The 12,380-nt window shown below is 47.7% G+C and overlaps 1 protein-coding gene across 5 annotated transcripts in view; it reads right to left on the reverse strand.

Moving 5' to 3' along the window:
* Positions 1-10,535, reverse strand: part of CELF3 (CUGBP Elav-like family member 3) — a 54,490-nt gene extending 43,955 nt beyond the window's left edge. For 3 of the 5 annotated variants that reach the window (XR_002300961.3, XM_078382204.1, XM_020798144.3), the window contains exon 1: positions 2,039-4,506. Coding sequence is in view for 4 of the 5 variants with exons in the window: in XM_078382204.1 (XP_078238330.1) it covers positions 2,039-2,183 (145 nt within the window). In the remaining variant the exon portion in view is untranslated. The other 2 variants (XM_078382205.1, XM_078382206.1) reach the window with 2 other exon arrangements.
* Between the last annotated feature and the right edge of the window lie 1,845 nt (positions 10,536-12,380).

The raw sequence follows: 12,380 nt of genomic DNA on the forward strand, positions 1-12,380 counted from the left end.
GGAACTTCAGAAGCACCGTCTCACCTGTTCATAGGCTGCTCAAGGTTTACAGAAGAGCAGGAGGGGAAAAAAAGTTGGCAATAATGCTTCTGTCCACTGCATCTGTTCTGAAAGCTCTCAGTCACAGACCTTCAAAAGCAGCAACAGCTCAAAACTGACCACCTCACACCTTGTTACGCAATCCCAGCAGACCATCACGAATGATCAATGTTGTTCTCTTAGACTTTCAGAAGAGAGCCACTCTAAATTGACTCAGCAAAAGCCCACCTTCCCTTCCCCTTGTCCAGCTGCTTGCCTTATCTTTCACAGAGCCAAAAGATTTTATACGAAAAAGCATGCCCGAAACCTGCCAAGCAAAATCTATTAATCCCTCTCTGGCTTGGTGAACCCAGGTGGCATGAGCGCTTCCAGTTTTTTCTGCCTGTCTTCCGCCCTCTTCATCATCTGAAGTTGGACACAGATGAATTTTCAAAAGGAAGAGACTTTGGACCTTTTAGATGCCAATTTTTTTTTCAAAGCCAAAGCACTTTCATGTTCTTAACTGCACTACATTTTCAATGGTGTTCCTTCAAGGTGTATTAAATAGGTTTTTTTTTTACTGTTATCTTTGCAAGCGGTGAGCGTGGTTTACCACCTCACACAGGCCATCAGGCAAAGAAGGTGACTGATGTGTACATGTAGATGTACATGTATGCACACGCATGCACACTCTCTCTACAGTTCTCCTATCGATAAAAGTTTGAGGTGTTCTTGGATATAATTAACAACAATACAAACCACCAGGAAATCGAGTGGCACGCAAACCTGGCTCCTTTCTATAGCTTGGAATAAAGAAGGTCCACGGTGGAAAGAGGACCACGCCAGTTCGCAGTTCTGCCAGAAAATCTGGAGAGCGATCTGACGAAAGGCGAACGCCTCCTATCTTGAAGGCAAGACGTCTTCAAGTCCCAGGAGCTTTATTGAATCGGCATATTTTTAGACATAGAAACCCTCATTGTGGCAGGGACCAAGTCCCCCAGAGCAATGCCAAGTTGGGCTAAGAATACTTGTTTCCATTTTCCCTCCCCGAAGTGAGAGAGAGAGAGAGAGAACGAACGAATGAATGAACACGAAAACACCAAAAAGAAACAGCCTTTCAAAAACCCTAAAGTTCTTTTAAGCAGCGTTAGGATCACATTTGAACAAGGGGCATTTTTTCAATAGGAACAATCTGCCTAACCCTTCTCTGTTCTTATCTTTGAAAAAAAGCAATTGAGAGGAGGGGTGGACAAATCAACAATAGAGGCAAGACTTGCTAGCCTGTGTTTCACAAATGCTTCATGGGCATGTCTAACTCAAAGCCAGCCTAAATTTACTAAACCTTCTTCCCATAGATGGTTCCCCCCAATCCAGCCCACTGCCCGTCTCATACTCAGTAAGTTGAGCTGAGCCCTCCATGTCTTCCAGCTGGTTTGGCACCTTGTCCCCCAGCTCAATGAAATGGGAATATTTGAATATACGCCCTTCTTCTGTTTCCAGCCTCCCCCACCCCCACCCCCCAGCAGCCAAGTCATCGGCTGCATCTCTAACCCCATTGTGGGAATCGTTAAACACCCAGCTTTTTATTCACGATGCCTTTTTTTTTTTTTTTGCAAATCTTCCAGCCGGACCTCATGCCATCTGCCACGACTCTCAACCCCCCACTCCCTTCCCCTCCCTTCGAAAGGGCTTATTCTCACATGCTTCCTTTCAACAGCCCTCATATAACGCTAAGAGTTCCAAGCATGAGGAGGCCCCCCCCCATCAGTCCATTCGCAGCTTTCTAAAACTACAAATTTCCTCCATTCGCTTATTGTCTTGCTGTCTCTGGACAATGCAATTCCTGGCAATGGTGGATCTTCTCCTCATCTCTCACCCACCCAAGATGGTCCACTCTTGCCTTGTTTTAGACTGCTTCCTTAGCTGTTTCACTTCAAGCAAACACAGACACACAGACACACAGGCAGGGATACAAACATTGAATATTCCCATTGTGGGAGAGACGTGTTGTGCACCCTACCTTTATGCATGCCGGTGTATTTATCCTTAATGACGGTCAACTCGTAGATTTTGCCGAACTGTTCGAAGATGGGCTTCAGGTCTTTCTCCTCTAAATTCCGGGGGATCTGTCCAATGAAAAGTTTGATAGCGTCTGGTTCCTTCATTGGTCCAAAGAGGAGCAAGCGGGAGCAAGCCTCAAATTCAGAATGGTGACCCTCGGAAAAACAAACCAACCCCCTCCCAAAAAAACCCAAAAGGAAGAAGAAAATAAAACCCACGACACAACCTCCCCCCACAAAAAACACCCCCACCAAAACAAAAAAGCCAACTGATAAAAAAAGATGCTGGAATCAAAATAAAATAAAATGGTTGAAATCCTAATCTGGATTTGCCGGTCCTTCTTCTTGAGTGGCAAAAACAGACAAAGAGATCAAAAGCCACCAGCGGTTTTGCGAGGCAAAATTTCCCTCCGGTCTTGTTTTAGTTGAAGCGGCTATTCCCCCTTCTCCCAAATCCGTTAGGATGATGACGACGACGACTATTTTTTTTTTTTAAAGGATGGTTTCCTCTTCTTTTCTGGTCCAAAAAAAAACCAACCACACCTAAAATTCAGTTTCTACATATATAGATATTTCAAAAGGTACTCAGCTGAAAGAGAGAGAGAGTTCTGTGTGATCTGGCCTTTTTACTCCTGGATGGTCCACAATCCCCGAGCCCTCGTCCTAATTCTTCTGATCAAGCAGTTAGTTACGAAGCTTGCAAGCAGTTAATTAGGTTATCGATCAACTTTCCTTGAGGAGGTCGAGATCCTTGGGTGTGTTGTGGATTTTTCTCTTTCTCCCCTGGCTTGCTTACTGATACATTTCCAGCTGACCCTGCCTGCCGCTTTCCTCTCCCCCTCCCACCCCCTTTCTTTTCTTTTTTTTTAAAAAAAATATTCTTCCCTCCCCCCCCAGCCCCACCTAAACCTCAATTTCAGCGGCTTTTGCAGGTCTGAGAGTCCCTGCCTTTAATGGATCTTGAGCTCTGTTTCAAATCTTTTTCTTTACCAACAACAACAACAAAAAAAACCCGACCCTCCAGCTTGCTCTGCCCCCGCCCTCCTCTCCTGACTAATAATCATGTCAGAGTAAGGGACCAGCAACAAAGTACTGGACCAGAGAGAGGTGCACAAACCAGGAGGGGAAACCAAGGATTTCAACCAGCAAAGGAGGTCTTGTGTTGTTCCCTTCCCTCCGTTTTCCAAAACCACTGAAGAAAATTCAGGGCACTTTCTGGACAGAGGATGGATGCTCTGGTTTCCTTCATGGTGGTTGAGTGAATTGGGAAGAGGACTTGACATTTCCTTTTCCCCCCAAGCTCAGCGAGAGGAGAAAATCTATCCTTCTTTCCTTGGCAACTGGATAACAGCAGCTCTGGACAACCTGACTGGGTTATGCATCACAAGGTCCATCACGTCTATCTTGGCGGGACTTCAGAGAACAATCAAGAGGATTTCCAAAGGGTTCGCACCTGGTTGGACCCACATCGTGCAAGCAAGACAAGGCAAGGCAAGAAGGAAGCAGAAAAGAAGATCCCACCCCACCCTCTCATCCTTCCGGGCAGTAAGAAATCACAATAAAATCACGACAAAATAACTAACAATTCACTGCCCGTTCATGACACCCAGAAACTATAATCTGAAACCACTGCATCCATCAATAAGGCTAGCTCTACTCCTAGCAGAGGCTGGAGATGTTACTTTTTTGGGGGGGGGGATTGTTAAAGATTTCCCGAATGCTCGAACGAAGCGTGGCTATGGCCATGTTGGTGGTAGGATATGGGATGTATAGCCAAGAAAAACCATGTTCTGGCAGCTAGCAGCTGCCCTACTCTTTCCCTTTCTTTGCCTCAGGCTAAAGGAACCTAAGAAAACAATGTTGTTGTTTGCGCCAGGACAGTATTTTGCAACTCTACACCTATGTCAGTGTAGCCTGTGCCCCCCTCAAGAGGTGCCCTGAAAGACTTGATGGGGCCTGCTCCACATGCTCTAGACACTGCTCATGACTGGGTGAAAATTCATAAATGTATTTATCAATCGTCGCGTGGGTCTTTTGACATAAACAAAGACCGTGCGCTAAATGGGCCAGCCAGAGTTCTTTTCAGGTCAAAAGACAAGGTCTAGGAACCTCAGTCATCCTCTGTCAATTCTGACTTATGGTTTTCCAGGTAGAGAATCCTCAGAAGGGCTTTGGTCTTCCTTTCTTCAAGGGGTGACCTGGGACAGTTGTGCAGCTGGCCCAAGGCCACCCAGGCTGGCTCTTCTCTCGGAAGGCCCAGTGGGGGGAATCGAACTCCCAACCCTCTGGCTCTGCAAACAGAGACCTAAACCACTGAGCAGTTTAGCCAGCTGAACCTCTCTTTGCCTCTCCTTTCCCCCCCCCCCCCCCAAAGGAGCACCACCAGGCATGGCTTGATCTAGAATAACCAACGTTCCTCCTTGAACCACTGCTCATCTACTTACTCCAGATTGACTCTTCTTCTTTCTTGTCACTGAATTCCCAAGATTCAAAAATCACTAGTGAAGGTTCCCGCATTTAGGCTGGTCAATAGTGAGCTTCCAAGCTAAAACTCAGAAACCTGAAAAAGAAGACAAGATTTCAGACATGGTTGACCCCTTATGGGATGTCTCACAAGCCTGCACTGGTCAGCAATTCAAAGTTGGGTCCAGGTTAATAAGCCTATATTTTATTTTCAATTTATATGCTACAGTGTATCTCCTTCCATGCTTCAAATATGTTTCAAGGTCCCGAAATGCACATTGGCTAATACATTATTGCTTATGTGAATTTTAAAAAGTGATTAAAATTGGATTTAATTTAAGATGTCCTGGCTCAGAACATATTTGAAACGCCGAAGTTTAAACTGGAAACTGAGAAGCAATTATACCTGTCTAGAGACACAGATATAAATACAGACGGAGAGATATAAATATACCTCTACTTCTACCCAGAAGAGCAAAATGAGCCACAGAGATTGGGTCACTGTAACAATCATTTCTGAAAAAAATGCACTGATTAAACCTCATGTTTTTTAAAAATCATGTAATTTGATAAATTGCAAAATTTTCAGAACTCAGTCTTTTATTGTTCTTTGGCATTTTGGGATGCACTTAAAGCGATAAGAAAAACAACATAAAAGGGAATGACGGTGAGGTTTTAAAGGCTGCAAAGGGGAAAGGCAGACAAAGAAAAGTGATTTGAAAAGCTTGTAATTTATTTCTGGAAGAATCCATTCAAAATTTGGCCCAATGATGACATGACAGATTTGAGTGCTCCACACCAAATTTCAGAATGTAGTTTTTCTGACTGCTTCACCAGAGGCAAAAAACATCCTGTCCAAGTATCACTGGAATACTGATTTGGGTTGCTCAGCTTATAAACACCAGTTTACAGAGGTTGTCGGGGAAAACATGATAACTCATGAAAATGCTTTAAAAAGAAGCATTAAAAATAATATCGTTACACTTAATGCTTTGGCTTCAAAGACCTTATTTGAAAAAGAATAATTTTTATGATATATGGGGCAGATTTTTGGAATATGTGTTAACAAGAGGAAAAGGGAAAGCTCCAAATCAAGAATCAATGCAGTTCTGGAAAAGAGGACAATAAAGGATGAAGAAGAATATAGATGGAGGAAGAAGATTATTGCAAGAGGTCCTGACTATGGTGGTGGGGAACACAGTTAATTTGTATTTTGGTTTATGTATTTTATGTTTATGTTATAGTTAAATAAAAATATATATTAAAAAATAAAGCTATAGCAGAGGGGGAAAAAAATCAAAGACCTTATTTATTTACTTACCCACTCAAAAATTTTTTATCCCACCTTTCTCTCCAAAAGGACCCAATGCAGCTTAACTGGCCAACTCCAGAGAACATCTTCTGTTCCTCTTTCTATTCCCTTAACAAAAATTCCCGGAATCAGGAGAGGAGGTGTCTTCAATAAAAGCCAACAAGTTCTTCTTCTTTTTAAGCTTTTTTTTTTTTTAAAGGAGCTGGTGGCATGGAATTCCATAGGACGGTAACATGAGTGAAGGCACAAAACCACTGGCAATTAGATGGAGAAGGTTCAGGAGGCTGCACCCTTGCAAACTTGTATAGGCTGCAACCTTAAAGCAAGGCCCTTCCGGCTCCGCTTTTTCCCCAAAGGACACTGAGGCACGAAAGGGCAGGCTGAGCCGAGAAAGGGCCAACGTCCTCTCTCTTCCTGCCCCCATCTCGCAGGGCTACCCAGCCTCCTCTCTCTTTTCCCTTGCCTCCGTTGGCAGGATAGGAATTTGACCAGGGCCCCTAAGTCTCCTCCAATGCTCTGCCCCATTGTTTGGCCAGCACCGGAGCTGTCCTGGGTGCTGAAACACAGCTGGCCAGATCACAATTATAAGAAAGTGCTACCTTGGGGAGGCCAGGCAGGAAATGGACTGGAGGGGGGGGGGAATGAAGCAAGCAAGACCCTTTCCAGAGAGAGAGAGAGAGAGAGAGAGATTGAGAACCAAAGCCCTCTCCACCCTTTCTCTCTCATCTATCCTATTTTTCAAACATTACATGGAGAGAGAATCTCCGAGTGTATACAGAAACATGCCTTTGAGACTAACGCTACGGGGTGTGACTTCAGCATCTCCCGCTTTCCACAACCCTTCTCTTAAATTAAGTCCAGACTCTTGGGCTCTGCTTCCATCCCCTCCTCCTTTAAAAAGTTATTTACTGCACGAGAGGCCATGACTCCCCATCGGAAAATTCCTTCGGGAGATGGGCTCCTGGGTTGATGGGTTTAACAGATCAGAGGTCTGCTAAGACTTTTAGGGCTTTGGTGCACCCCCTGCTAAGAGGAAAAGGGTAACTCTTTGGGCCTGGGAGAGAGGGTGATGGGAAGAAAAGAAAGGAGGAAAGAGATAGGTAGAAGGAGGACTTGACAAGAAGTTTAGAAAACTGTGCTTTTTGTGGAGAAAGATGTATTTTCTCAGTGCCCCACAGAAAAGACTAGGAACCCAGGACTGGCCACTGAAACCAATCAGTAATGGTCAGCAGTGCAGACCTGGAGAGAAGACCTTCTGAATTTGTCGCTGCAACCTGAGCCGGTTAAGTTGCTTTAGAAGTGGTTGGACGGGGCTGGCCCTGCCGTTAGACAAGAGTTGCAGCCGCCACCTCAGCCGTCAGAGCAGTGGTGGGTCCTCCGAGGGGGGGTTCTTCCAGGCCCCCCCCATCCAGTGGGAATGTTCCATTTCCAAGATGTCCCAACGAGGTGGGGTGTTCATAAGCAGGGCGTGACAGTGAGAGGCCTCCTGGACCGCCTACCTCTCCCCACCTTCCAACATGCTTATTCAATGCAGCTGCTTAGGTTGCTCTTCTTCTTCAGACACACACACACACACACACAGAGAGAGAGAGAGAGAGAGAGAGAGAGAGAGAGCAAAGCTGTCGCTCCTTTTCTTTGTTCTTGCCATGACTCACAAGACAGGACAGGGAAATAGGCCACCCAGAGCAAGGAAAAGAGCAGGAGCAGAACCAGGAGGCTCCAATGGGTCAGGCCTAACACCCCTCAGAGCACTGATTGTAGATTTTTGTAGATGCCCAAGGCAGCGCCCCCATCCCCACCCCGCCCCGACACCAGCCCAACTAGCTTCTTTCACTGCCGAGGTGAACAGCCTCGGCTCCGCCACGTTCAAAATATTAGACATGCGGAAGGCCCCGGTGTCTGTGAGGGGACGGGCAAGATGCCCACCCGTGTAATATATATTGGCATCTGTCGGAAGTGTGTGCTGTTTGTTGATATTGGAGGTGACAAGATGATTTAAGAATTTGCTCAGTTTCTACAATGATCTCATTTGCTGGGGAAGGGGATGGGTGCGGTGGGTGGAGGGACGGCCTCTCCTCTTTGCTGCGTCCATGCATGCGCATGTCGAGGGGACAGACAGACAAGCAGGGACAGATGCAGAAGACACCCCCTGCCCTGTTACTAGCTTGGCCTGGAGCTCTTCTCCAGACACCCTTCTCCAGGGACTTAATTTTTAAAATGAACTGAGCTGCCTAGCTGTAATTCCTCTGGACCTGGATTACAGCATCCTCTATACGAGGCATCAGGGGGAGGGATGATGGTGGCTTGGAAGCCCCCACCCCCCGCCCACTCTGGGAGGCATGGCTGAAGAAGGTGGCAGGAAGGAAGGACTCCACAAGGGGCAACTCACTGGGACCATTTCCTTGCTGAAGCAGCCAAAGGAACGCTGTGGTCTAATTGCAGGGTGGCTGAGGGTGATGGCTTGTTCCTAAAGAGGAAAGCCAGCTTCCCTCCATCTGTTGTCTTCCAGATGTGCTGGATCACAATAGGGGATGGGGGTTTGTTTCTGCACATCTGGATGGAGGCAGACTGGAGGAGGATGCTCCACGTGTACTGGGGAGTTGGCCCCTTTGCCTTGTCTCCCAACTGCATTAAAACTGTGGGAAACAGTGCTGGGCTGTGAAGGGCGTTCTGCCCATGCTCAGAGGTGACCTTTAATATCCCTGAAGGAGTCTTTGTTCTCAGCTTCTGCTGTGAGACACACAACCCTTCACTGAGTGAAATCAGATCTTCTGAGGCCGCAGCAGAACAGCTCCCAGTCCCCCAGAACAGGACACCTCTTGTAACCGTCCACAGGGGTGGCCTTATGCATTTGCCACCCGCCTCTCAAGAGCAGCAAATGCCACTCTGCAAGGTGGCTACGTGTCATCCTTTAGGGCTGCAAAAGCCAACCTTTCAGGTCTAAGAGGTCCTTGCGCCTTAGTCGGGCAAAGGAGAGGCCATGCACCTCTGTTGGCAGCTACCTGCCAAGGACCAATATTGAAATGATGTTGTAAATGAGGGCTGGGAGAAAACATACCAAAACGCGACACCCTGGCCATTCAGAGAGAGAGAGAGGGAGAGAGAGGGAGCGCACGAGGCCGGCGCAGCCTGAACAGCTTGTGCCTTCCAGCTGGGGGTGGAGGAGAAAGAGCAGAGAAAGTGGGTCAAGAGGAAGCCCCTGGCTTAAAAGGGAAGGAACAGCTGCTGAAGACTGAGGAGGAGGAGGACGAAGGAAAAGCTCTGTGCAGAGCCCAGAGATGTTTCTCCTCCACCTTTAAAAGCCGACAGGGCAAGGTGAGAGGGCCAAAGTGAGTGAATGAGGGAGGGAGGGAGAACTAGGAATTAGGATAACTGACTCCCCTCCACTCGCATAGGGGTTGCCATCCCTCCCAAACTTTCTTTGTTAATGCAAGAGATGAAGGGGGGGGGGCGATAGCTGTAAGCCCTAAACCACGTGGATGCTGCCATATACAGAGTCAAATGGCTCCAGACAGCTTCCACAGACCCAGCAGCGCCTCTATTTTATGCTAGGGATTGAACCCAGTATCTTCCATACTCACACCCATCCACCCAATCTTTAGCCAGGGGTGGGGGGGGGGAATGGCGGTTTAATCCCTGGGGCCAAATCTGGCCCTCCTCGAGTTTCCCAGGAGGCCACACCTCCTTCTCTGGATCATTTCCTTCACTTGTTCTAAAAAGTCAAAGTACCTCTCTTAAGCCTTCGTTACTGGCAGTAAAATCTTTTAATTATGCTGGATTTTTTTTTGGCCCATCCTTTCCCCCCCTCATCACTGGAACTCCGTCCCCAAGAACACAGCTCTGACGCTTGGCCCTCCCGCTGAGAAAGCTTTCCCGTTCCAGCTGCAGCCTCTTTCCAAGTGTAAGATACTAAAGGTTTTAGGGAAATATCTTTCCCAGACCTTCAGGACAGCCCTGTGAAGGGAAGAGGCCAAAAGGAAAATAAGGATCCTTGCACGTGTGCAAAGCAAAACCACAACCAAGGATCAACACATTACATGGAGTCAGACTCTATTGAGACTGGTATTCCGATTTCCTACTTTGGGCGCCCGATGGAGGAGTCTAGACTTTCTGGAAAAGACAATAATGCTGGGAAAAGTTGAAGGCAGCAGGAAAAGAGGGGGACCAAATCCAAGATGAACTGATTCCCTAAAGGAAGCCCTAGGCTTGAGTTTGCAAGAGCAAATCAGGGCTGCTCAGGACAGGCCCATCTGGCCACAGCTCATTCACAAAGGCTGCCATGAATCGGAGGTAACTTGACGGCACATAACAGCAACAATCCACAGTGTAATTTGGGGAGCATTTGGGTAATGCAAGCAAGGAATTGTCTTATTAGACAAATTGGATTATGCCCATGATTGGAAGCAAACAGCTCAGAGAGCGAACCGGATGTGACCGCTCACCATCTCAGCACCCCTGAGAGTTTCAGAGTTCAGCTTTACATTGTCCAAAACAACATGTTCTTGGTGCTATTTTTTAAAAGCACAATCCACTGGAAGGAGAGGTGTGTCTCCACATACATACTGAGAACAACATTGTAAAAGGTGAAGCTGTGGTGTGGTGAGGAGCAAAGCCAGAAAGGTATCTTGGTATCTGGATGGGTCTGACTCCCTAATAAAGTTTTTCCCCCTAGCACGGCAGTTAAAAAATCAAGTTCCCCAAGTGGTAAACGAACAGTGAGAGGTGTTTGCTTTGGAGAGCAAGTGGCTACTTGCCCCCCCCCTCGTCAATCCCATCTCAGTATTACGGTCAGGATCAGAACTCCAAAATAGAGAAGGAAGCCTGGAATTTCGGCAATAGCTCCGTAGCGGGGATCCTGCCCATATTTCTCTTGAAGGCAAGGCTGACCTTGAAACAAGCTGCCAATCGCCCAGCTGGCAAGGGGTACGGTGCCAACTGCCAGAGGCCAAACTGGCACATGGGGGTGCTACCCACCCACTGAGTTCTTAGCCCCCCCTCCGGAAGCCGTGAGTCTAAGGGTCTGCTCATCAGCCTTCAGGGTGAGCACCACCACCTGGTGCAGGACATTTCATTGTTCCTAAGAGACAGAAAGCCGAGTTTTCTGCTTTCCCGAGAAATGCAAGCCGACACATTTATGACAGTGGGGATAGAGTTGGTCGAGGGGGCACAATCCATAGCTGTGGCTTTCTGTGGACAACACCCTGCTAAGGAGACGCAACTCCCTTCTTTCCTTCTATCCTAGTCGTGCACAGTAAGAAAGATGGTGGCCCTGGAGACCAGCCGGCCAGCCGTATCCTATACTAGGCTCAGAATCACTGTGTGAGCCTTTAAATTATGCCATGAAAGCAAAAGGTGTATCGTGCTAACCCACAAGAGGTGCAGGCACCAATCTCATTCTGCCCCCCCCCGCCCCCTTGCCTGCGTTGTTGGATGAACAGTCAGGATGATCTCCTTCAAGGCACTACCACCTTCGGACCCAGGCAAACGGGGCACACAGCCCAGCTCAGGGCTTACAAGGCCCGCCAAACAAGCCCTGGTTCTGTGGGCACCCCAGGAGGAAGGCTTTGCTAGCCAGCATGCATTCGGCATACGGCAGGTAGGATCTTGCTGCCTCTTAGCCAGTGATGGACTCGGGACTTCTGATCAGGAGAAAGGGGTTGCTTTATTCCTATAGGCACTGACTAGCATTCAGGAGGATAGAGATGCCAGTGTACGGAGGGTGGGAGGCTGGCTAGCCTGGGAAAACACAGGTCCCTCCTTCTGCCCCCAAGAGTGAAAAGGCCAAGGTCAACTTGGTTAGGCCCTCTTCTCCTTACCTTGCAAAATCTCGCTTGGAAAGCAGGAGAAATATTCTACAGGGCCTGACCTGGCATGCTCTCGGCAGCTGCTCCTTCTTTCTCTCTACCCTCCTCAATCCAATTTGCTCACCTCCTGCTAGGAGGAGAGAAGGCAGCTGGGAAGCTCCGGGATATGGAGGGGCCACAGCTTCGTAAAGCAGCTTTGCTGGAAAGGACATTGTAGAAAGAAAACCAGGGGAGGGAGAGTGGAAGGAAGGAGAGGCATAAGTGGAGTTACAAGAAACATCCCTAAAATACCACAGAGTAAAAGAGTAGAAAGGCAATTCTAGTTTTGCTGTGGGAAGCTCCTTAATGCCGTGGCTTTACAGAACAGACAAATTCAGCTCTGCCTCCTAGAGCAGGGGACTGGACTTCATGGCCTTATAGGCCTCTGCCAACTCCATTATTCTAGGATGCTTATCCCCCTTTAGCTTGAAACGCCTTGTTGAAAAGCACCCCTCGGGCCTTGCTTGTCTTGGGTTCGCATCACGTCCAGTGACACCTGTTTTTGAAGGTCTCCTGTGCACTTTGCTCATTTACGTAATTCTTGGGAAAGGAGCAGAAACCTAGGAAACAAATCACGGAGAGCAGAGGCCGACAGAAATCTCTCAGCTCTGTGCTGAAAATATCGTGAGCAATGCCAAGAATCCCTTCATCCCAAACCTGGGGTGGGTGGGGTGGGGGACAGAA

This window comes from Pogona vitticeps, chromosome 15, assembly GCF_051106095.1.
Source record: "Pogona vitticeps strain Pit_001003342236 chromosome 15, PviZW2.1, whole genome shotgun sequence".
Lineage (NCBI taxonomy): Eukaryota > Metazoa > Chordata > Lepidosauria > Squamata > Agamidae > Pogona > Pogona vitticeps.